This window comes from Trachemys scripta, chromosome 8 (assembly GCF_013100865.1).
Source record: "Trachemys scripta elegans isolate TJP31775 chromosome 8, CAS_Tse_1.0, whole genome shotgun sequence".
NCBI lineage: Eukaryota > Metazoa > Chordata > Testudines > Emydidae > Trachemys > Trachemys scripta.
Window position 1 is genome coordinate 22,999,197 of NC_048305.1, and position 27,255 is coordinate 23,026,451.

The 27,255-nt window shown below is 41.0% G+C and overlaps 1 protein-coding gene across 2 annotated transcripts in view; it reads right to left on the reverse strand.

Annotated features, from left to right (window-relative positions):
* Positions 1–23,230: 23,230 nt before the first annotated feature.
* The window catches only part of ATP10B (ATPase phospholipid transporting 10B (putative)), a 71,481-nt gene continuing 67,456 nt past the window's right edge, over positions 23,231–27,255 (reverse strand). For both annotated transcript variants that reach the window (XM_034780261.1, XM_034780260.1), the window contains one exon: positions 23,231–25,692. In XM_034780261.1, coding sequence (XP_034636152.1) covers positions 25,191–25,692 — 502 coding nt within the window. In that variant the 3' untranslated portion in view covers positions 23,231–25,190. The remainder of the gene's footprint in view (positions 25,693–27,255) is intronic.

Sequence of the window (27,255 nt, forward strand, 5' to 3'; positions counted from 1 at the left end):
TGGGAGGGGGGTGGGGGGCGGCAAAAAAGCCAGAACCGGCTCTGGACAGAACAAGGAGTAATGGTCTCAAGTTGCAGTGGGGGAGGTTTAGGTTGGATATTAGGAAAAACTTTTTCACTAAAAGGGTGGTGAAGCACTGGAACGGGTTACCTAGGGAGGTGGTGGAATCGCCTTCCTTAGAGGTTTTTTATGTCAGGCTTGACAAAGCCCTGGCTGGGATGATTTAGTTGGGAATTGGTCCTGCTTTGAGCAGGGGTTGAACTAGATGACCTCCTGAGGTCCCTTCCAACCCTGATATTCTATGATTCTATATTAAAATAAGCCGGAGGAGCAAAGAAAATAGAAAAGGAGAAAGGGAAGGTTAGGGTTAGAGCCATTATTGAGTTTCTGTGAAATATTTTTTCACCCTCTCTGCCGTTAAAGTAATTTTTTTTCTTTTACACTCATGCTGGTTCATCTTTTTCAGATTTATATTTGATGTAAAATGTGTTGGGCTGCTTAGAGCGGTTTACCTGTTTAGACATGCCTGTAGGCAGATCCCATTAGCATGCATATTTTCCCCTACATTTGCAAAATACCTTCTTATGAGTTCTATAACCAGGAAGATAATTAATGTCTGGAACTGACTAGCACGGGCAGCAACAGACATCATATCTGTGAACATACATTCAGAGACCAACTGGTTTGTACATAGGGAATGAGTATATAGAGGAAAAGTATTACAGGACATACTTATTCCCCTTATTTTTATCAGAGAGCTGGGTGAGCATCTTTTCTGATTCTCAAGGAGTCCCTAGAAATTCCTTGCTTATTTCCTAACATTTTGGCTTTTGTGGCTTGTTTGATAATTCAAACCCAAACTGGAAAAATCACCACAGGTAACATGGCACTTTTCCAACTGTTCAGCATGGTGACTAGACATTGACTAACTGTATTTGATAGATAAATACATTAGGTAAAATAGATAAAGGACAGGCAAGTGGATAGATGATAGATTGATAAAATAGGCTCAAAAATATAAACTAACATCCACTCAAAATTAAAACACTTCCTCACAAAATGTTTAGAGAGGGAACCATCTTTTAATATGGGGTCAAATTCACTGTGGTGCAATTGCCGTTGACTTCAGTTGGAACTGTGCTGCTTACACCTTAGCTGAATGTTGTCCCTAGTCAGATAAGTGACACTTTCAAGGCACTATTCACCCTGGTGTGTATAAGTGATATCTGCTCATTTTACTGAGAGAAAACAAGTATTGACTCCTGTTAATAATACAGATCTGATAAAATCTGAGACCAAGTCTGCTGTGCAAGGGCTAGAGTGGTTCTCAATCTATTTACCACTGTGGGCCGCATATGTGGCCCACGCTGTGTTATGGGCTGCATCCAATACTACCTCTATGGCCCTGAGGATGTCACTTGGGCTGTAGCTCTGGGCCGCAAATGGCCTGCTGGCTGCAGGTTGAGAATCACTGGGCTAGACTAAGTGGAATGCCTCCCTGTACTCACCAGGAGTGTGCTTGCTACTGCTAACCCTTTCTGGGATACAGCCACTGCTCTCTCTGGGCTGGTTCTAGTTTTGCTCTGGGGCCAAATGAATATCTCATATGCAAGCAGTGCCATAATTTTTGTGAGGGGCAATTGCTTCAGTGCCTTAGAAGTATTCCTGTGGGTTTTATGTGTGTGTGAGAGAAAATACCCATTGCTTCCACATCATTGGGTTGTCTCCAGTTTGCAGGGTTGAATTGTCTCACAGCATTGAATACTCATGGAGCAATGGCTTAAAGTTTAGATTTGCTGCTAGATTAGGTCAGACTACTTTGGTAACATCTGTTACTTGTGATCTTCCATGTGGATGTGGAGACTGAGCAGCAAGAGAGGGGAATTCCTGTTTTATACGAATCTGCACCAAAACATTTTGTGCTACATATAAATACTGTTGGGAAATATGATGAAGTCATACACTGCAGTGCTGGGAAACTGGAATCCCCCTTGTTTGTAGATAATTTAATTCATAGATATTGAGTATCCTCCTCTCAGCCAAAATCAATGGTTTTCATGTATAATAGTAGAAGTCCCCGCTCACCCTTTTGTAGAACAGGTGTTGCTCTCAGAATAGCTTAGTTTGATTTTCAGCACCCAGATGGAATGTGCAGTGTTGGCAGACAGGGAAAAAAAATCTTGTGACTTGTAACCAAGAAGTTTGGAGCAGATGAAATGAAGAGAATCAGTAAGAAACTCCACATCATTTTTATACAGCCACTTTTATGACTTACTGTAAGCATTTTAAGACTGTCTTTATGAATCAGTCTTTCACTGTCTTTTAAAGCACAACGATGACTACAAAACTAATTTCAATTAACTGAATCCCTGGGAAGTTCACAAAATCTTGACAGGTATCCCTCACTTATCAAACTTTGGAGAGCTCCTTTTACTATGAAACAACCGTGCTAGTATTGGAATCTGGCCGGTACCGTGATCCAGCCCATTGTTTCACTCGCTAAGCTGTGTTCTGGTTCCATGACGGTTCTCCAGCACACTTCAGCAAGTGATTGTGACCTGGGTCTGTTGATAAATCATCTTCGTTACTTGTCTGCTGGCAGACAATTCTTCCCAAGTTTGTTTCAGCTTTCAGGTTTAGCTTTAATCCCCCTCCAACACTCAAGACTAAATCTGACAATTCTGAAGGCCTGATCGGTATTATCCAGATTACCTATGGATTTAATCACTATGGACTTGTCTATATTACAAAATATTATTCTGTTCAAACATGATTATGAGGAGATGAGTTAGGTAGCATGTTGCTGACCACAACTGATTGATCATTGTAGTATGCAGTGTAGTTGTAGCCATGTCAGCCCCAGGATATTAGATAGACAAGGTGGATTAGGTAATATCTTTTAAATTGTATTGAGCTTTGTGCCAGTCAATTGTGGTTAAACCCTGGTGTATATGGATTTGTGCTAGGGATTTATGCTAAATTTACGTACGTTTGGAAAATATATCCCAAGAGGAAGTCACCGCAATACATTCCAGAACTAGAATTGTTTATAAAAAGGTATAGGTTAATCCTAGCACTGCCTGTAACCACAGTAAATATACCACCATTCTAAGACTGGACATTGGCTTACATTTACAGGATAACAATTCTTGGAGTGTCAGCTTTGAAAGACAGCTGAAGAAAGGAAATAAAGGCAGAATCCAATTCTATTATATCTAGATGGAGACTTCACAGTAAAGGAGATGAATTAGAAACACATTTTTTTACATGTGATTTATGATTCAATGTGCAGGAGGTCAGACTAGATAAGTGGTTCTGAAACTTTTTTTCGCGGACCACTTGAAAATTGCTGAGGGTCTCAGCAGACCACTTGTTGATCTTTCCAAATGTTGTTTGTACCATTAGCTAACTATTATAAAGTGCTTTGGATAAAAGTGCTATATAAAAAAACCTTAATAATAATTAACTTTTTATTCTACAAATAAAAGCACACAACTCATATTTTAATATCACTAGTCTTACCTTTCTAATATAATGGATGTGCCCTCTCTCCCCTGCCATGGCGCGCTCCGAGATGGGGCTGGGAATGAGGGGGATCTCTCCCTCACCACAGCAGCCCCTGAGCTGGGGCTGAGAAGGAGGTGGGTCTCTCCCTCGCCACAGCAGCCATAGAGCTGAATCTGGGAAGGAGGGCCATCTCTCCCCCGCAGCCGCAGCCCTGTAGCTGGGGAAAGTCGCCTCTTTCTCTGGCCACTGCAGCCCTGCAGCCCCTCCACCCCTTCTTCTCACCCCACTGCCCCCTCCCACCTACCCCCTATTCCCCTAAGGCGGCTACCTTACCTTAAATGTGCATCTTCTCCAGGGTCCACTAATTAGGTGGGTGGCCCTTCATTCCCTCGTTTGCAGCCGCCCAGGCATGCACCTTAGAGGGAACTATCCACAGACCACCTGAATGGAGCTCGTGGACCACTGGTGGTCCGTGGACCACAGTTTGAGAACCTCTGTATTAGATGATCATGATGGTCCCTTCTGATCTTAAAGTCTATGAATCTATGAGTGACCATCCGTAGGTTAAATGACACATCTATGGAGGTGGACAAAGCAGTCATCAATCATCTAGCCTACATATCACAATGGTATTAATTGAAATGTAATTATTCCATCAAACATTATTCTGCCAATGGCCTGCAAAGCAGAGGAAGCTATAGCTGTTTTTAAATGTAAGGAATTTTATATACAGAGAGGTAATATAAGCAAAACTCAGCATCTCTCTCTCAGAGTAAGACTTCTGACTTTCTAAGTTTTGTAGCTGGAAAAATGGGGGATATTTATAAGCAGGGATGCTGGAAATGCAGATTTCTGCTTCCATAGGGTTAGGATATTTCAGGGTTATTTAATTTAATTCTTTCCATCATCTAGGTTATGGGTGAGAATTAATTTTTGGTTCCTTTTCTCCTGCACAAAGTTGGTGGTTTCTTAATGTCAACTGTGATGCCCATAAAAGGGCTTAATATATAAAATGTAGGGCGGTCGATTAATCAAAGTTAATTCACATGATTAACTCAAAAAATTAATTTCAATTAAAAAACGAATCGTGATTAATCGCAGTTTTAATCGTACTGTTAAACAATAGAATACCAATTGAAATTTATTAAATATTTTTGGATGTTTTTCTACATTTTCAAATATATTGATTTCACTTACAACACAAAATACAAAGTGTACAGTGCTCACTTTATATTACTTTTGATTACAAATATTTGCATTGTAAAAATGACAGAAAACAAATAGTATTTTTCAATTCACCTCATACAAGTATTGTAGTGCAATCTCTTTTAAGTGAAAGTGCAATTTCCAAATGTAGATTTTTTTTGTTACATAACTGCACGCAACAACAAAACAATGTAAAACTTTAGAGCTTACAAGTCCACTCCGTCCTACTTCTTGTTCAGCCAATTGCTAAGAGAAACAAGTTTGTTTACATTTACGGGAGATGATGATATCTGCTTCTTATTTACCATGTCACCTGAAAGTAAGAAAAGGCATTCGCATGGCACATTTGTAGCCGGCATTGCGAGGTATTTATGTGCCAGATATTCTAAACATTCATATGCCTCTTCATGCTTTGACCACCATTCCAAAGGACATGCTTCCATGCTGATGATGCTTGTCTAAAAAAATGTGTTAATTAAATTTGTGACTGAACTCCTTGGAGGAGAATTGTATGTCTCCTGCTCCATGGTTTTACCTGCATTCTACCATATATTTTGTGTTATGGTAGTCTAGGATGACGAGCCAGCATATGTTGTTTGATTTAAGATCACTTTCACTGCAGATTTGACAAAACAAAAAGAAGGGTTCCAATATCAGATTTCTAAAGATAGCTACAGCACTCAACCCAAGGTTTGAGCACTTTGTATTCTGTGCTGTAATTGAAATCAATATATTTGAAAATGTAGAAAGTATCCAAAAATATTTAAATAAATGGTATTCTATTATTGTTTAGTGATTAATTTTTTTAATTGCTTGACAGCCCTAGTAAAATGCTTTTTTTATAGACATTTCTATAGGGCTCAGCACTATACTGTCTGAACAACTGTCAAAGATTGCTAGGTAACACTGTCATACCTCAGGCTATGATGAAGTGATGGGAACTTGTATTGTTGATGTATTACCTGTAATTTGGTATCTGGCTTCAGAACTTTGATGGTATCTCTCTGGAACTAGTCAGAAGTGTAATTTTCCATGCTGGAGAGATTCATTCTCTCCTTGTGCAGCTGAATTTAGCTTTTATTAAAAGCATTCACTATTTTTTCCAACTGGCCTCTTGCTACTTTTACTCCAAACAAGATCAAATGATAATGCTCAGCATGTATGGTTTAGGGTCCAATCTAATTCCCATAAAATCAATGTGAGTTTTACCATTTATTTCCATGGGAGTTGGATCAACATCAAAGGCTTGTATAAGCATTGGGAAAGCATTCAAACTATGGTGTCTGAACTGAAAGGAACCTAATCTCTGAACCTTCTGAGTTTCATCCATCATTATTCATTATAACAGAACTCTCTTTGGCTTCTGGTTGGTAGCAACAAGCTAGAGATTAGTACCAAGGTCAGAGAACCACCTTGTATACTATGATAAATGGCGTGATCTCTGATGTGCTCAATCTACTATCAGATTCCATTTCATATCTTCTCTGTTATTATGAGCATAGGATGTGCAAAAGTTCCCCACTGCTATAACATGCCAACAAACAAGGGGCAAATGCTCTGACTTCCTATTAGCAAGAGATGTGATATTATATAGTGTTTAATCATATCTTAGTGAGAATAATGAATTTTAAAGAATTATTTACATTTGATTAATTCCATCTCCTGCGTCTCCTGGAAGAGGAGCAATTTATGGACATCATATCATTGATAAAACATTAAAGTTTACTTCTAAAAATTGAGACTTTTTAACGGGTTGATGTTGGTTATAGAGTACTTGAAATTAGGGCCGTTGATTAATAGCAGTTAACTCATACGATTAACTCAAAAAAAGTAATCACAATAAAAAAAATTAATCATGACTAATTGCTGTTTTAATTGCACTGTTAAATAATAGAATATCAATTGAAATTTATTAAATATTTTGGATGTTGTTCTACATTTTCACATATTGTATTTTGTGTTGTAATTTAAATTAAAGTGTATATTATTTTTGCTTACAAATATTTGCACTGTAAAAATGATATACAAAAGAAACAGTATTTTTCAATTAACCTCATACAAGTACGGTAGCGCAATCTCTTTGTCGTGAAAGTGCAACTTACAAATGTAGATTTTTTTTGTTACATGACTGCACAATGTAAAACTTCAGAGCCTACAAATTCACTCAGTCCTACCTCTTGTTCAGCCAATCACTAAGACAAACAAGTTTGTTTACATTTAAGGGAGATAATGCTTAAATCTTCTTATTTACAATGTCACCAGAAAATGAGAACAGGCATTTGCATGGCACTTTTGTAGCTGGCATTGCAAGATATTTATGTGCCAGATATGCTAAACATTCATATGCCCCTTCATGCTTCGGCCACCATTCCAGGGGATATGCTTCCATGCTGATGATGCTCATTAAAAAAATGCGTTAATTAAATTTCTGATTGAACTCCTTGGGGGAGAATTGTATGTCCCCTGCTCTGTTTTAGCCGCATTCTGCCATATATTTCCTGTTATAGCAGTCTCAGATGATGACCCAGCACATATAGTTCATTTTAAGAACACTTTCACTGCAGATTTGACAAAATGCAAAGAAATTACCAATGTGAGATTTCTAAAGATAGCTATAGCACTTGACCCAAGGTTTAAGACTCTGAAGTGCCTTCCAAAATCTGAGAGGGACCAAGTGTGGAACTTGCTTTCAGAAGTCTTAAAAGAGCAACACTCGGATGCAGAAACTACAGAACCTGAACCACCAAAAAAGAAAATCAACCTTCTGTTGGTGGCATCTGACTCTGATGATGAAAATGAACATGCATCGGTCCGCTCTGCTTTGGATTGTTATCAAGTAGAACCGGTCATCAGCATGGATGCATGTACTCTTGAATGGCGGTTGAAGCATGAAGGGACATAAGAATCATTAGCACATCTGGCATGTAAATATCTTGCGACGCCAGCTACAACTGTACCATGCAAATACCTGTTCTCACTTTCAGGTGACATTGTAAACAAGAAGCGGGCAGCATTATCTCCTGCAAATGTAAAAAAACTTGTTTGTCTGAGCGATTGGCTGAAGTAGGACTGATTGGACTTGTAGGCTCTAAAGTTTTACATTGTTTTATTTTTGAATGCAGTTATTTTTGTACATAATTCTACATTTGTAAGTTCAACTTTCATGATAAAGAGATTGAATTACAGTACTTTTATTAGGTGAATTGAAAAATACTATTTTTTCTTGTTTTTTACAGTGCAAATGTTTGTAATGAAAATAAATATAAAGTGAGCACCGTACACTTTGTATTCTGTGTTGTAATTGAAATCAATATATTTGAAAATGTAGAAAACATCCAAAAATATTTAAATATATGGTACTCTATTACTGTTTAACGGTGCGATTAATCACGCATTTAATTTTTTTTAATCAAGCGATTAATCTTGATTAATTTTTTAATCACTTGACAGCCCTACTTGAAATACAATGGCACTTTGAGATCAAAATGCCTTCAATTGAGGGATGTAGATATTTTCCCACACAAAATAGAGGGCTGTTTTTAAAAATCAGGCCTCAGATGCCTCATGCAAGAGAATACTGAAAGGCTCAAGAGAAGTTTGTTTTCTCTCAGTAAAGTTATTTGCATTTATATAAGAAGTCTCATGACCTGGTGTGCAAGCACAACAGCTTCTAGTGGTTACTCGATAAAGCTGTTATTCATAGAGCGCAGGCCTGCTCCTCAGCTGTTGTAAGGTGGTATAGCTCTGCTGATGTCACTGGAACGATGTGGATTTACACCAGCTGAAGGTCTGGGCCAAAATTGCTTAGCTTCTTCCCAGGGAGTAAAAGAGGACACAAGTGTAACCCTGAATATTGGGGAGACTTTTTTCTGTTCACAGGCTAAAGCTAAGAATGGTAAGGAAGTGTAATTTACTGTAAATCATGGAGACATATTACAAGATATTGCTGCTAGTATCTTAGCAACCAAGGAGAGTAATAGAGAAACTACACAGGGAAATCAACTACTCTTGGCTCATCTTTTTGTTTTATATTTCTTACATGTCTTTCTGGTATTGATGTTTTAGCTAGGGTATTGCATCCCAGGGGGTGGTTTTGTTTGTATGGGTCATTGTTTCTGCTCATTGACTGATAGATAAGGACATTTCTGCATTCATCAATATGTTAGAGCAGTTTCTGTTGACACATATCAGACTTAATTTGGGATCATCAGAGATAGAATAGAATAATGCAGCAAAACCAGGGCTAGCTATATTCTTACCAAATAAGTATCATGGTGGATGAAAAGCACTGTGGCCCTGATCTTGTTCCCACTGAACTTAATGACAAAACCTTCATTGACTTCAGTGGGGTAGTTGAGGACCTATTTACTGTCAGATCTGAAAACCTTTTATATGGTATACTTCAAACTTGTTTCACACATATTAAATTTTACACAGCGCAGTCAATGTAATTCTGTATAATTGTGGTAAATGGAACTTCCTGCAAATTAAATGTTACTGACTTTTCCCCCTAAATCAGCAAAATTAGAACAAATTAATTGATAATTATTTCCATTTTTTTTCAGTATGTGTATTATGAAGATGTATTCAAGAAGACAAGCTTAGAATCTGTTGATTTCCTTCAAAATTGTTCCATAACTCTCTATTTCAGTTTATAAGCTACTTCTTGAGGCACCGTTGGTCCCAATAGTCCTGCTGGATACAGGAATTTTGAAGCAAAATGGGATTTGGAAAGCTGGAGAAATAATAAAATAATAGATTCATATGAATGTTTCAAATTCAATTTGCTTTTCTTTTTGGGACCATACTATATGGTATTCATGAATATTTAGAGCACCACTGGTATTCATGGCAATGATCACAGATTCTGAAAGTTTTACAACTTGTTATAGGCAGCAGTGCATTATTTGCTATGCACTAATCATTCTGTTTGTTTTTTAAATTCTCCTATTAAAGATTTTCAGGAACCCAATGAGAAAGCAGGAAATATGCCAACACGATCAATCATGTAACATGAACAGCAAATAGTCAGTGTGAGTCATTTGTGCACAACCGTTTAAAAATTATTCAGCTGGGCTGTTCAGTGTATACTTATGAATAATGAAAACTCTTGCAGAAATCAGAAAGGGTTTGCAAATTATTCACAAACTCCAAAAATGCTTAAATTCATCACATTTTGTTCAACTAATTCCATTCTACCTGCTCAAAGAAGTTGTGCGCCAATACCTAAAAGGCTCTTGCAGCTCACAAAAAATGCAAACAAAGGGTTTATAATGGAAATTCCAGTTCAATATTGGCTTCTGCATAGTTCATCCATGTGTGTTAAATGTGGGGTAACTCGGGTGTGTGACACACACATGCTTCTGACCCTAAATTGCACATTATGATCCAATAAGCCTCAGGCTGTGCATATGAAGCTCTCTTATTATCATGTATAGTGAGGTCTAAAGGTCTCATTATTTACAGAACACCCCATTCCAGGCACTTTCAGGGCTGTTGTATTACTTGACTGGGAGATGACTCAAGGGCATATTTTAATTAGTATCTTGAGGTTAAAAAGGCAGTTTCTAGTTAACAGATAGATCCTGAATCAACCTAGAGGAATGTGCTTCAGTTCGAGCAGCGGTCCTTAAGTCAGCCATTGTTCTAAATGGATAATATGCTGCTAAACACAGACCGAATTAAAGTTTGAGAAAACGTGTAGGGTATAATTTCCTAGAGATTTTAACTATTCAATAGATTGTGTGAATAATTGCTTCTTTCTGCTTCAGGCTGGAGACGTGGCAAGCACTACATTCATGGGCAATTATGGCAGGCCTCAGGAGGTCTTGTAAGGCACACGACAGAGGCTCGAGTCATTTTAACCAGCCGGGAAGGGCACTAATCACCTTGAAATGTGCTGCCTGTGGTGCTTCTTACTGCGATTATCAAATGGAATTTCCAAATAAAAAATGCATAACCCAGCCACTCCTGTGCCCACACTGAGCATGCTAGCTATGATTGTGGCACCACTGACAGCCCAGGGTAAAGTTCTAATAATGGACAGCCTTTTAACGCTGTTTAAAAATTTTAATTGATTTAATCTTTAGTTTGCTTGGCCTGTTTAATCGGTGCTTTAGGTACTCTGCATAGAGAAAAGATGAGTTACTTGAAAAAAAGGTGGTATATTGAAAATACCCACCCTACCCCAGGAGTTGTCATGACTGGATATCATCCTCATAAGTATCTATCCGCTTGTTCAAATTCCACATCCCCTTTATGGTCCTGGCAAGATTTTCAGAAGTAGCTAGTGAGCTGAGATGCATTAATTTTTAGGTGCACAATTTAAGACACCCTAAAGGGGCCTGATCTTTTCAGAGAGGGATGTATAGCACTTTCTGGATAACAGGCCCCTTTAAGGAGTGTCAAGCTGGGTATCCACAAATGGAAACACCTCAGATAGTTAGTCACAACTGAAAATCTTGGCTCCAGTTCTCATCTTCCTTGCTTTCAGTGTGCTAGTGCTTGGCTACCTAGGGCTTATTTCTCTTTGTTTCAAAATATTATTTGATCACGGTGCCTATCAACATGAGAGCCTATCTTCTAGTTGAGCTATGAGCAACAATGTCATTACTGCTGGTAGAGGCCAGGCTAAAACTCTCAGGAAACAGAGGCCTTTCCTGTGGAGATTCTGGTCTATGGGCCTTCCTATTAGCAGATATTAAAATGAGTTCCTGTCTTTTCTCTTTTTGGCTGAGTGCTAGGCTGGGAACTAGGAGATCCACATGCAAATCCCTGCGCCTCAACTGACTTCCTGGGTGACCTTGCGCAAGTCACTTAATCTTTCTACGCCCTACCTCACAAAGATGTTGTGAGGCTAAACACGTTAAAGATTGTGAGACACTCAGATGTTACATTGGTGTAGGACTGATAAGTACCGTAGACAGATAGGACATCAGTCAAGCATGGCACTTACATAGATGCTTAAATTTAAAGCAGTAGTCCTCTTGACTCTTGCCCTAGAGCATGATATAAGACACAGCTCTTTGTGCAGGACTGAAATAAGGGATGACTCACAATTGGTGGAAGACTTTTCTTCCCTTAAAAAAACAACAAGGAGTCTGGTGGCACCTTAAAGACTAACAGATTTATTTGGGCATAAGCTTTCGTGGGTTAAAACCTCACTTCTTCAGATGCATAGAGTGAAAGTTACAGATGCAGGCATTATATACTGACACATGAAGAGCAGGGAGTTACTTTGCATGTGGAGAACCAGTATTGACAGGGCCAATTCAATCAGGGTGGATGTAGTCCACTCCCAATAATAGATGAGGAGGTGTCAATTTCAGGAGAGGAAAAGCTGCTTCTGTAATGAGCCAGCCACTCCCAGTCCCTGTTCAAGCCCAGATTAATGGTGTTAAATTTGCAAATGAATTTTAGTTCTGCTGTTTCTCTTTGAAGTCTGTTTCTGAAGTTTTTTTGTTCAATGATAGTGACTTTTAAATCTATAATAGAAAGACCAGGGAGATTGAAGTGTTCACTTACTGGCTTATGTATGTTACCATTCCTGATGTCCGATTTGTGTCCATTTATTCTTTCGCAGAGGGACTGTCTGGTTTGGCCAATGTACATGGCAGAGGGGCATTGCTGGCACATGATGGCATATATAACATTAGTGGATGTGCAGGTGAATGAGCCCTTGATGGTGTGGCTGATGTGGTTGGGTCCTCTGATGGTGTCGCCAAAGTAGATATGGGGACAGAGTAGGCAACGAGGTTTGCTACAGGGATTGGTTCCTGGGTTGGTGTTTCTTCCCTTAGGCACTTTAGAAAGATCCACAAGACCATGAGCTAAGTGAAAAAAAAAGGAGTGGAGAAGATGCCCATACTTAGGCAGAACTTCATTCCGTTTTTGAAGTTAAGGCTTAGATACTATAGCACTAGACAGGAGCACCAGAAGCTCCCTAGAAGTGTGTGGCCCCCACTGCTCTGCCCCTTCCCCCCAGGGCCCCGCCCCCACTTGCTCCTCTCCACCCCCTTCCCCCATTGCTTGCCCTTAAGGCAGGAAAAAGTGGGAAGGCATAGCTCTCTCACTTTTAAAAGTGATGGGGCCGTGGCCCCCAGTCCCTCCTGTTCCTGGTACTAGACACAGACAGACAAAGGCAGTACTGAGATATGTAATTATCTTACTTAATATATTCACGATGTTTATTAGAGCCGGTTGAAACCTGGGACTACATTTTTGCAAACTTCAGCAATTTTATGGAAATGTTTAATCTAAATTTTGAAATCTGAACAATTTCAGTCTGCTCTAAATATTTATTGTGTGCTCATATATTTGACCTTTTTTATCCTCTATGTGTTAAAGTTGAATTCTTTTATTTCTTTAAATTGATTTGTTACTGCACTTGTACTATTTCTTGTTTCTACTAGTATTTGGAAGACCTAGGTTTAAAGTCCTTGCTCTGCCACAGATATCCTGAGAGACCTTGGGCCAGTTATTTAACCTCTCAATCCCTCAGTTCCCCATCTGTAAAATGGTAATAATAGCACTGCCCTACCTCACAGGGGTGTTGTGAGAATACACACATTACAGATTGTGAGGCACACAGAGTACAGTGAGGTGGGCCTTATAAGTACCTCTGATAGACAGATACCTTCAGGGCTTAGAGCTGGGGAGTTCCCTTCTACAATCTTATCCTGGTTCACAATCATACCTTCTTAACTAGAACTATCAGGGAATTCTGATGTGGATGTCAGATGCAAATTTACTGATGTGCAAGTGAGAAGCAGAACAGTATTCACGTTAATAGTTATCTCAACACTTGGAAAAATCCCCTAGAATTAGATGCTTGTAAATGTAAATATTTACCAATAATGTTTCAATTACTGGCAGGCTAGTGGATGACATCAATGCCATTCAGATTCTTTTAAGATTTGCAAATCAATACTTATGAGCCACTAAAGTCTCAGATTACACCTGTCTATTAGACTAAATTGACTAGTTTATTGTTTTAACAGTCTTTTGAAGAGTGATAAGCACATCCTTAAACAACTGCTCAGAGAAGATTTCTTGATTATAGCCTTTGAGTGAGTTATGAGAGGAGGCTGACAGCTGTCCTCTCTCGTTTGGAAACAATCACATTAGACTGAATGCTAATGGAAAATGCTACTCAAAGGATGAGCCTATAATATGGGATAACAAATGATGCCTTGATGACCTTTTTCGTTTTCTGAAGTGGAAGGAAAAGATTGGCATGAGTAATTAGCAGCAGAGGTAAATGCCTGTGTTATTACTTAAAGAACAGTTCAGTATTAACAGTGATGTTCTTGTGTGGAAAATGTAACAACATCCTCTTTTGAAATTATTTTCTCAAGTCGTCTCTTGCAGGGATAAACAAACAGAGATGTGAGAATATTCAAGTTAATTTTGTGGGCCTGTGCCAGTAGAGATGTTTCTTTCCTTTTTTTCAGGGAAAACCTGGGAATAGCCCATTTTTCAGGGAGTAATCAGTGAGTGATAACTTAAATAACCATCATATAGCATACTAAATTTCTTTCTCTTCCACAACCCACTATGATGGCAGATGGCTTTGGCTAACACTTGAGAGCTTGAATGGTAAATTACCAGGAAGAATGATCTCCATTCTGTTTATTATTAACCTGATTGCTTCATTTTTAACAAGACACTGGGTTTTCAGAGACCTGCTGCCCCCAGACACACAAATATAACTTACCTAACAGCCTGGATAGGCAAAGAATTCAAGAGTTCCAGGCAAACCCTTTGTCAATTACAATGATAGACAAGAAAAGCGCTTCAGCGGCTTTCTTCATTGCCACAGAAAGGCTGATGTTATGAATGGATGGATGGATAGGTCTGATGCCCTGAAATAGACTACAGAGGCCATTCTAACAGAACTGAACATTTTTTCTGAGCTCAGATTCAGCACACTAGGTGGCAAAGAGCCTTTTTCACTTTGCATGGCGCTGAGAGCCTTATTCCCTGAAACACTAAACTTCAGAGGAAAAAATAGCGGGTTGAAAGTGAAAAAGATGGGTTCTATAGAATGTTGTGTGCGCTGACACAGGTATAGGTGTGATGGAGAGTGACTACTAAACTTCTCTGCTCTTTGTACATCTAGCTCCTAATTCCTTAGAAAGTTCTTTTTTCTGGTTCCCTAGTCTGTGTGTGGGGAGACTTCATCTAATTTATTTTTCAGTTGTTATCCCTAGCTACCGCTCGCTCTTTGCCTTCTGATTCTTATGCTTGGATGTTTTCCTTCTGCTTCTTTAGTCTGAAGAAGGTATCCAGACATGAAAGACAGGAGAAGAATGGTGCCCAAGCTAATTAACAGCTGCTTGAAGCTATTGTTTACCATACACAGTAACGTATCTCAAATCATTGGCTATTTTGCTCCTGAAAATTTTGCTAGATATCCAGAACAAAGTCTCGAAAATCAATAGCCCCTCCACAATCCTCTTTGGGGTGTCTTATTTCCTCATTAGCATCAGACAGGTCCCATTAGGGGATATCCCAAGTCCATAGATTTTGACCCGCTGGAAGATTTCTAGGACATGTATCACACCAGTTCCATGTAGGCAGAAATCCCTTGTTAAATTAGCAAGCACACAATTTTACACTCTTACTGTTTCAGAAAAGACACAGGGTGTCAGGGTGGGGGGGGGGGAAAAGAAAATTAGGAAATTGTTATTTGGATTAACTGGTTTCTGAAGACCAGTGAAGAATATAAAGCAATAAGGGGCTCCGGGAGGGAGGCGCGGGAGGCAGCGGGACACTATAGAGGCAGCAGGCACTGCTTGATGTGTAGAGAGTTGTGTAGGGTCTGGCATGTCTTTACTCTGCTCGTGTAAGCAATGCTATTTATACCTTTGATGGGTGTGTGTGCAGTGTACGTATGCTATATCCCACTGTAACTGTGGCCATAATCTAAGTGGCTGCAGGCTCAGGACCTCAATGAGCTAAAAGCAAGTTTGAGATGATTAACCGCTCTACACACTTCCTCTAGTTGGATGGAATGAGGAGCAAACAGTAAAACTGGAATTTTTCTTTTAATTCACATTTCATAAGTGTTGTCAGTTGTATGGCGTTGATTTATGCCTGTACATCTCTTACTTTGTTTCTGTCTTTGGTATCCATACCGTGAAAATCAGGCAAACACTACCGCATATAAAACTAGCTCCCAACACTCCATCAACCACTCACATTTGAATTCTGAAACTCCCCTAATATAGTGTCTGTGTACTGCAAGCCAGGGAAAATCCTTAAAACGTACAGTCCTAAAATGCACATTGCTTATTACTCTCATTTGTAAAAAGGGAAATGTTAATATAGACCAAACCATTCTTAAGTCAAAACATGGACAACAGTGGTTCTCCTCATATGATCATCTCTCACTGCTCACAAGAGGAACACTTTTACCAATATTGCACTGAGTGTGTAGGGTGCTTTACAAAAAGACTTCAGTATATATGGATGTTTTCCTATATGTGTGGTCCAGGAGATGGGCACAGAAACTAGTGTAAATGAGAAGATTACAGCTTGACTAATTTCATAATGTGTCAGATTCCCTAACATTTAATGTAGTACACACCAATAATATCACCAGGGCTACTACATGTGTTTCTGTATGCTCATGAATATTCATACCTAATATTTAAATACAGCATGTTTGTTTTTTCATTTGCTTCTACATGCAAGCGATCAATTAAACGCACAGGCATGGGGGAGAGGAAAAATCAGAGTAAAGACTAGAGAGATAATAAATGACAACCATATAGGTTAAAACCTCACCTCCCTTTAAAATATATTCCCTTCCAAATTTGCAATGGGATCTTAAATATTTCTTTCTTCTCCCAGAAAATAGTATTTGTCTTTATTCTTTGAGAATCTCCAAAGGAAAGTGCTATAAAGGTAGGAAATTTAGCTGCATATCTGGGGTGAGGGGGGGAGGGGGACTGAATTTAAGCCTGACCCTAAGTTGCAGGTGAAATTTAAGTCATTTTGATGTCCATGTACTTGTTTGTGCCTGCAAAATTGTAGGTTATGAAGGAGGCGGCCTAATTAAGGCTGGGCTGAGCACCAGGCTCCCATGTTTTTTGGGGCATCCAACATTTTTGAGAGAGAGAGAGAGAGAGAGAGAGAGAATCACCCTTGACCCTCTTCATCTCCTCTCCCCAAAGCTAAGATGCCAAATCAAGTTATTGCCATCTCCTAAGTGTACGGGGATGCGCCTTATGGTCCTTCAAACTTAAGCTGGTATGGAATGTGGATGCTTGCTTAGGAATGACGTCACACAGAGCACATTACGTGGGTACTCCTCGAAGTGCAATGGCCTCTGGGTGGTGTTTAGGGATTTGATCTATAAACCTCTAAATAGCCCTGGCTACCTAACAAAGTGCCCCTCACCTCTTGTGATACTCTGCAGGCTTGATCAAGGTGCCACCCACCTTTACTCATCCCCTCCTGCTTTGCATCAGGGGCACAAAGGACAGAACTGAGGATCTACTCCTTTGGCTCGTCAAGAAATCCAAAATTTAGACTCAAGAAAATGAGATTCTTGTCCCCTGGGTGGCTGGACACAGCCAGGATGTGCCTGCTCAGATGGCAGGGTATGTTCATGCTGGGAAACCTTCCTGGCAAGCTCCTGTAGAATTAACAGATTAGAGGAACAAGATGGGCTCTAATAGAGTTACACTGAATTTAACTGCTTTTAATTGAGCCCTATTCACTTGACCTCAGCCTTATTGATTTACACGTGTGCTTATTTGTTTTAAATAAAACCAGTACACGTAGAGGAGTTTGTACCTGATTTCTTTAGAGCTAAGTAGAATTGAATTTGTTCTACTGGTAAGAAAAGCAGCACAAAGGTGTGAAGCACTGGCTACACTACCACTGACTGAGCTATACAGTCACCTATTTATTTAAAGTTTTATTTAAAATGTTCTGGGATAAATGCATGCTTTGCATGTGGGTTCGTTTGGATTGGCCACAGAGCCAAATGATAGCACATTTAGAATGGTGCTCCAAATACATTAAAGTATGTGCTAATGCACTACAGGTGTCTATGGGACTATATGTCAATCAGTTACCACCCATGTACCTTAAATCTCATGAGCCCAATTCTGCCTTCAGGTATGCTTCAAACTCCCATTGGGGTTGCACAGATAAAACTGAGGGCAGAATCCTGTCCAATGAGAATTGCAAGCACATAACTGAGACTAAGACAGAAGACATGAAACACAAGAGAGTGAAATCCTGGCCATTGTCAATTGCAAAGCTCCCATCCACACCAGGAGGGTCAATATTTCACCCTGAGAGTTTAGTTTGCCATTATGATAATTTATAGATCACCATCAACTTACATGGAGTTTAAAACATAGTCAGACATGCTCCTTGGATGCAGACCCACAAAAAAAGCATCCATTATGTATTATTATGGCTCTCTTGTAGGTCATTCTAAATTAGCTTCAAGCATACGCCCATATCCATTATCACAGATTTATAGAAGTAATCTTAAAGACACACATTGTTTTTCTCCTACCCACTAAAGCTTAGCTGCTACTGTGCCTTTTTTATGAGAATAAGAAGAGAAAAGTGCCTATCTGACCTAGCAGAGAGAAGATCATTAGTAAGCACAGTTTTCATGAAATATAGAGAGTGAAAGCCAGACAGGAGGGGAAGCAAGGTAGTCTAAGCAGCTGGAGGAGGCAACATGCTCAAGGATTTTATAGACAAAGGGAAAGGGGCAGGTGGGGTTAAGGAAGGATTTTTCAGTATAGCAAAGATAGCATGCTTTCAGGCACAGGGAAAGGACCCAGTGGAGGAAAGGAAGGAGAGGAAAGAAAGAAGATGCTAATTGGGCGGGGATGGTGTCAAAAGGAACAGGCCAAAGGGTTAGGAACACAAGAGGTGGGAGACCTCAGAATAATGTTGGCATGAAGGGCAATGTGTTTGAACTAGGGATGGGAAAGGGGAAGGATGGAGAGGCAAAGAGAGTTCTCAAAGCGTTAATTCTGTTTCTTGGGGGGAAATGGCACGACCCTGTTTGCAGAAAAGAAATTCAGAGATCAGAGCAAGAATTTATGCTTATCTGAGACCAGATTAGGAGCGATCAAGACAGTGCATGGGGAGATTAAATGAGGTGGTGAATAGGAGGGCTGGAGAGGTAGCAGATTCACACAAGTTGTTGTGGAAAATGAAGCTGTCTGCATAAGGGGAGGGGATTGAGGATGGAAGGAGAAATCGAGGCAGGCATTACAGATAGGGAGTAAGGAGGATGGAGAACAGGGCCTGGGGTAAACTGAAGTTAGTTGCTAGGCAGAATGGATGTTAAAGCAGATGGAGTGGGATGGGAATGACAAGGAGGGGACTCAAAGTGGCAGGAGAGGGAGGGGTGAAACCCAGTGTCAATGCCAAGATCTGGGAGTGAGAGCAAAAGGAGACCCACCTAGGGACAGATGATGTAATAATTGAGGGCTTGCAGGTCTACAAGAATTGTTAGCATAACTGGTGAAAAGTAGGTAAAGGTTTATGAATCATCACAGTGATCGGTTATATAAAACTGTTTAAGAGAAGAGGTGAGGAGACAGAAAGACTGAATATATTTAAACAGAAAACCACTCAAAGACTGTGTTAAGACTGGCAAAGAAGAGGAGCAGAGGATTAGAAATCAGTGAACCAAAACTGGTGCATCGGATATTAGGCCTAATTGATGAACCAAACAACAAGAGGCTATGTTATTCCACACATTGCCTTTTTGGTGCCCTTAAGAAAGAGATTTGGGGAGGGGGAGAGAAAAAAAAAAACCTCTTACCAACATTGCAGCTGTGGTGGAAGAATTGTTGCCATGACAGCAGTCCTTGATACTCCAATGGGTACATCTGCCCCTCATCATGACACCAGCGAGGCCCCCAACCTGATACATGTGAGATCTTCCCTTGTGCTCTCCTCTCTCTTCCTTCCCAATTTTCTTGTCCCCTCTGCTTTTCACCTCATCCTAAAATAAACTGTACTACATGGCACCAGCATGGTGAGATGAGATGGCCCATTCAGCTCTGCCTGGCCTGAGAAGGACCAGTGAAGGAGAGGGACCTGACCAGACCAACCAGCTGATGTGCTTTGACCGGGGAAGTAAACCAGGGTCCAGAGCCACACTCATTGTGGCCAATTTGCTGGCTCTAAGCATCTAACCGTGACTGACTAGCCACACTGCATTCTGAGAACATCAACAAAAACTGTATTTCCCCCCTATTTACTATCCTATTTCTCCTTTGCCTTCTGTGTCTGCCGTTTTTTTCTAAAGCAGGAAAGTGACTATCATTCCTGATTCAGAATTGCTCAACAGCATTAACCCTCTTCCACACCAGGAAGGACTATTTGACTGCATAAGAGACTGTAACCCAGGGATCGGCAACCTTTGGCATGCGGCTCACCAGGGTAAGCACCCTGGCGGGCCAGGCCTGTTTGTTTACCTGCCGCGTCCGCAGGTTCAGCCGATCACGGCTCCCACTGGCCGCGGTTCGCCGCTCCAGGCCAATGGGAGCTGCGATTGGCTGAACCTGTGGACGCGGCAGGTAAACAAACCAGCCCGGCCAGCCAGGGTGCTTACCCTGACGAGCCATGTGCCAAAGGTGGCCGATCGTTGCTGTAACCAATATTCACTGTCTCCAAAAAGGGACTTTTCTAGGTTTTTATTGTTTTGTATAAACAATTTCAGTTTCAATGCTCTTTAATTCATTTTGATTCTTTTCCTTTTATGTGCGTCAATGGAAAATGGGAATGGAAGCATAGAAGGATGTATAAGGAGGGGTGTGAATTAGGCTGGCAAGTGTAGAAGGTGGATTCTTCTTTGTAACACTATGAGATTAAAACACATTAGATAGTGTCCAGTGAAGGGGCCATTGTTGATATCAAGAGCTGCATTTAGGCCCTAATTCTCAGTTAGACCATCCCTGTGCTCAGCCACGTGCCTCCCATATTTGGGGGTGAGTGCAGCCAAGCAACCTGTGGGCCTTAGAGCATTGTGCTATGGGCCACACTCCCACCTTACAGTACCCTGGCACCTCCCTCCCATTCGCCCCCCAATGCAGGAGTTTGGAGTGGAGTGAAAAAGGCTGCTCTAACAGCTCTGTGCTGGGTGGAGGGAGCTGCCTTATACAGGAGCTAGTTTCTGGGGCTTTAAGGCAACAGAGAATCAGCTCCAAGTCATTTTCCTTTTGAAAGCATAATAAATTCAACCTCTGTTTTCCATCCCTGGCTTGTCTACGTAACTGAGAATAATCAGGTGTTAGATTATAATAGTTAGATGGCAAGTCCTGTTCACATTTGGCTCATGTACTGATAATTGCTGTGAGTTCCAATCACCAGCAACGTCAACAGTACTTTAGAGATTGTGTTATTTGGTCAGCCCTCTATCTCCCACCCTCTGGGATCATTATCTTCAAGAGTCTCTTATCTTCTCTTAGCGTTTATATTTTTAGTCGTCAGCACCGTTTGCAAGTATCTAATTCACACCGCATCCTGTCTTCAGTCATCTTCCCCCCACCCTCCAAAGCAAACAGCTTCGTACTTCTACAGTGCCTGGTACTGCAATCAAACAAATGAATTAAACATTACAGATGTAGCACACAAGCTGCAAAATATATGGCAATCTATCCTTTAGGCAAAACAGACTTTCTTTGCTGCGGTGTTACACCCACCTTTCTGTATAGAATATTACTGTCAGTGTTGTGCTGAACAAAAGAGCAAACTGTGTCCTCCCCCGACCTTTTCTTCTTTTGGGCTTTTAATCTGAACAATTACAGCCAATATCTAGTAGGCCAAAGGGCACATTTCCAAAGTGTTGCACTAAGAGGTACAAGCACAAATTCAGTTAAAGTATAACAGGGTGTGTGCACACCTCCATCCCCATGCACTTAAAACGTTCCCTCCTCTAACAGGATGGTTGGCTCTTCTATGATCATTGCAAGCAGCTCGGGGTAGCTTGCATTACTTTGTGGATAGCCTAGTGTAAGTGAACACCTGCTCACTTATATGAGAGAGAGCTGGTCACTTTCATAAGAGAAGTCACCTTCAGTTTGTCTCATACTTAGCAGTGCCTCCTCTATGTGGCTTCAAGCATTGTTGCTTGTGCAATTACTTTATTATGATAAAGTGTCACAGACCAAAAGAAGATTATGTGGCAATTTTAATGAGACTCATTCATTTTTAATATCTTGTGGTCCAACTAAATGAAACAATGAAGTTGCTACCAGCAGCAGGCAAATGAAAATGCTAGAGACCCACTCTGCTTTTTGACCGTTCACACTATAACCGATGGAGTGTGTCCTGAAAAGGACTCCTTTAAATAAGCCACGGTGCATTTAGATTCATGAAAATAAGCAACCTCTGTCAAGCAAACAAAACAGCCCCATGGGAAATAAATCCTCTTTGGGCTTGATTCGGCTCTGAGCCTAAGGCAGGATAGGTAACAATGTTGCCACCATTCTCGCCCCAAGTGGAGAGCTGCCAAAGGACTGCTTTACTCTCCAGTTAGTATCCTGCTAGGCTTCTGAGGCATGCTCTTGCCTGGTGCCTTGCATTTTGTGGGCTACATCAGTTCACTCTGCCTCCACCCCCAAATGGGTGGGTGGTTTACACTGTTCTGGTGCTGCAGAGCTTTCTGGTACTGAAGACCACAGTCCATTCCACAGATAGAGGAGTAAATTGGGCCATTTATTGTAATCATCTACCACTTGATGGCGCTAGCAGGTAGCTTGTTGACAAGCAGATTAAAAAGCACACTTACAAACGTCTACTCATTCATCTAGGAGTAAATACTTCTGTTTTTAAGTTTGTTGGGCAGGCAGAGTGTCTCTCTCACTCTGTATAATAGGTGGCCCTAAGCATCATGGAACCTCTGGATACATTCAGACAGGTGAGCACATGGCAGGGAATCCTCCCTCTTTCTTTTTAACAGAGAATTGCTATTCCCCTGCATGGCACCCTCGAACCAGCTGGGAGGGCAACCTGTATGGTACAACAATTTTTCAGGTGGTGTGGTGAGAAGAAAAATCACACATTGATTCTTGAGGCTTGTAGACAGGGGACTCAATTAAGAGACTCCACAGCGATCCCCAGGTTTGCTTGAACTGGTCTTGGCTGCCCCCTGCACCCTCTCCATACACCCACACAGATCTACAAGATATCCATTATTTTGCCCTTAACAAGTTGCCAGTGTGACCTGGTCGATAAAGCACTAGACTAGGACTCAGTAGACCTCGTCTTGGCCACTGGCTGCTCGGTGACTTTGGGCAAGTCACTTCCTCTCCGTTTCTCAGTTTCCCCATCTATAAAATGGGGATAATGATGCCAACCTCCTATCTAAAACACTTTGAGATCTGCCGATTAAAAGTGCTATATAAACGAGTTTGGTATTATTACTTTTCTCCCCCTGTCAGGTAAGGCTCATCATGAATAACACTCTGAGTCATAAATGTATTAATTTTATTACAGTGGAAATATTCCACATTTTGTCATCATAAAATACATGAGAAAAAACTGGTGAATGGCACCTCATTTCCCCGAGTTCAGAGAAAATGGACTAGATCACATAAAACCAGTAGAAAAGATTTGATATCAAATATAGGCACCGAAGGATTCATTCTTACCCAGTAAGCAGGCCACAGAGCAATCTCACATCCCATTAACAATAATCTCAACTATACCTAATTCCCTTCATTCATACATCACACACAAAAAATCTCTTTCTAAATGGCCTTCTACTTCCATCAGAGCAGACAATACTGTATTGGTTACAGTTATAAATGAACTACAGTTTTAGTACAAATCTAAGTGCTAGGTATGATATTCAGTCCTGCCTGACTTGTTTTAAAGTAACCACAACTTGAAGATATTAATTACAGTAGTCCTCAGAATACACAAAGCCAAATGAGTGTTTGCTAAATGGGTTATTAAAAAGGGATCACACATTGTGATATGTCATAATAAATTAGCTAAAATAATACATATATATATAGGCTAAAAATATTTCTAAAATAGAGTCAGTGGTTGAGTCACAAGTGCCAGGCAAGATAAGTTTAGTGCATGATTGGGTTCAGTTTAAGCCCCACGTTGTGAAGATTTTCCTGTGACATCTTGCAACCTGACATAGTGCTAATAAGTCAGTATTTCTATGAGAAACAATAGAGACATCATTCACTGCATTGCAACAGCTAGTAATGTTGGAGTCATTTATGATTATTCTTATTTCTTATTACTTTGAGGTATTGAAAAAGATCTAGAGATGTATTTTTTAAAAGTCTTGAAGACACACACTTCATTTTAGTCACCATTTGCTATTGCAACTATAATGTGATTAGCAGCCTGTATACGTTGTAAAATATTTTCCATCTCTTCAGCAACTTTCATCACAAAATGATCCCAACAATATTGATAAACATGTAGGGATGTCCACATCTATTATTGAATGCATCCAGCTCTGGGGTAGAACATGATATGTGTTTGACAGAACACAGCAACACTTCATAATAGTATAGGGCAAATTGAAAAGCTAGGAGAATTCTAGTTAGGTTGAACATTTACTTGAATTGAAATTCAGCCAGGGTTAATATATTTCTATTTCACTTTTTGGTTTAAATTAGGTAGTTTTCAAAAGTACAAGTCCTACACCTTCCCCGAAGTTCTCCTGCAAGTTTTTGTGTGTGTGATTTTATATGAACATTTTTTTGTTTATTAAAATCTTTTCTTCACTGCCCTCTACTGCTGTGTAGAAGATCAACCCACACAAAAAGGGTGAAACTGACTATAGAAGGGAAACAGTGAAACTGACTATACACAGTATTGTTACATGCATAAAGCATACAAACTGAAAAATATACCATTTTTTCTAATTTCTTTCTGTTACAGTCACCTTAGGTATCACTTGTAACCGTAGGAGATTACACATTGTCAGATAGAAGTGTGATTTTTAAGTTGCTGGTGCCCCTTGAAAAAGCAACAAAGCTTGAAAGGAGCTGGAATGGGATTTGCCGCTTTAAGGCAAGGCCTAGAAGACGGTTCCCTCTCACTGTAGTTACCATTTAATCAACACACAGGTATTCAACCACCATTATTGTGAAGGGAAAATGTTCCCTGGTGAGCAACCTCTTTGGTTTTCATCCATATTGTGCATTTCACAGTGACTAATTGATGCTCATGTCATATTGCCCTAGTTAATCAAAACCAACCAACTAGTGACTCCCACTCTCCAAAAAGATACATGAACATGGGCTATGTAAGTACTAGTGATTATATTACACTGTTCCAGCAGGTTTGTAAATCCATGTGTCTGTCTATCTAGAAAGCTTCACAGTTGAATATAAATAGAAACATTATCTCCCCCTTCTGTACTCCCTCTCCACGTGGGCCGCACAGCAGCAGCACAATATGTCCAGAAAAGTGGTCACATGACAAGTTCAAACACCCTTCCCCCAAATCTTTTACAGTGTCACTGCGCTCACAGACCTCCGATGGCTTCCAGGGGTAAGTTCTTCAGCGTTATCACTCGTCAGATGGCTAGCAAATGGCCCAGGAGATGCTATCCTAGTGGGCTCAAGTAGATCTCGCCCAGGGCAGGGTCTTGCTAAGGAGTTGGCAGCAGTAGTTTCTTCCCCTGCCCACCTCCTGGTGGAAGAATTACCTTCTCCATTTAGTATCCAGTCCCTTAGGTGATTCATTTCAGGAGTGGAGAGTCCCTGGGTATCGTTATTTCCATGGGGTGTAACTGCTGCTTGGCCCAGAAACTGTGACACATGTAAATTGCTGTTGGTTCGGTCAACCTCATCGCTGGGTGATGCCATAGGTGTGCTTGGGGTGGCTTGTTTTCCTGACCTCCACCTCTGGATTTCCAGCTCTCGTTGCTCTTTAGGGAGCTTATCCAGCTGCTGAGCTTTCAGAATCGGAGATGCTCTGAAGGTTCCTCGCACGGCCAACATAAGATACCTGGAGAAAGGTGAAGAAGAGTACTGCATTAATAACGGGCTTCACCAGTAATTTACCACAACATGAAAAAAAATCTAATTCTGTTCCTTCAGCTTCCACTGTTCTGCAGGTTTCTGGCAGAGGGGTGTAATGTTTCTAATGGAGGCACTTAAATACACGCAGTCCTCCTATTGTACGGAGTCATTTACACTTATGATGCTATATAAATTACGATAATACAGGTTTGTGCAGTCACTGCATAGGGCAAGGAAGGTCAGACACAGCTCTGGTTTCACTGAGAGAAGCACTATCAGTCAGGACCCTGGGGTTATAGTCTCCCGTATTCAGAAAGAGGGTGGGCAGAAAGGATCTTAGTTTAACATATCATCTGAGGCTTGGAAGTAAAAACAATCCCAGCTTGTGGGTGGCTCAGGAACCAGCAAAACAGCTGGCCTCCCTAGAGAGATGATTCCTGTCTCTACACTACCAGGCCATATTTGAAAACCAAAGGCTCCCCGTAAGGACGGTTTCTGAGAAGGGCTTGGAGCATGATTTGGCCTTTGTCCACACGGCTGGCCAATATATATCCTAAACAGGGCCGGCTCCAGGCACCAGCCAAGCAAGCTGGTGCTTGGGGCGACAGATTGTTCGAGGCGGCATTCCGCCCAATCCTAGGGTGACACCGCTGCTTTTTTTTGTTTTGTTTGTTTGCTCCACTCCGGCCGCCCCGTAGGGGGCGGCAGTGCGGAGGACGAGAGCGCCCTGCAGCAAGCCTGGCGTCCTTCCCTCCCAGCTGACTGGAGCAGTGCGGAGCCTCCCGGCAGGTGGCGCAGTAGTCAGGGCCACGTGGCAGCGCCCCGCTGAAGCCCTGGCCGCCCTCCTTCTCTCTCTCTTCCCCCCACCGCTCCCTTCCCCCTCCGCCTCCCCCTCGCTAGCCGGCCCTGATCCTAAACCAATTAAGAGACTCCTTGCTTTTATACTGCCTCCACTGCACCCACTCTTCTTCCAGCTCCCTGGCAGTGCCTGAAAGTTGAGCAAAGGTGCATGAAACTGGGAGCTCACAAGCAGCGAGATTCATATTCTATACTTAACAGGAAAGCATAGTCAAATTTTTTTGGTCATGTGCATGGGTAGAACTACCACGGAGAGCTACTACAAAAACTCTGCACACAAGCAAGGGCAAATGGGTATGTCCTTCACTGAACACTAAATGTCTTAGCAACTCCAACCTATAGAATCAATAAATACAAGAAGTTGTGGCCACGAGGAGGAATTGAGGCTCCAGGATTTTAATCCTACCTCCTAGAGATAGTCAGGAGTCTCAAAGTTGTAAACTCCAAGTGGGAAACAGGGGAACTAAGGATCAATCAGCATGCCAAGAGGAAGAACGTCACAGAAAACTTAATTTGAGTGTGAGGCTGTACATCACAGGAAGGAGTGTTTTCGATATAACGGAGTTCTGGGGTGGGGAGGACTTCAAGCTGGATTTTGTGTGAACAGAGACTCCTAAAGACAATATTCTGGGGTGCCTGCAAGAGGGAACAGCAGTGCTCCACCCCTGAAGTTATCAAGACACAAATCCTT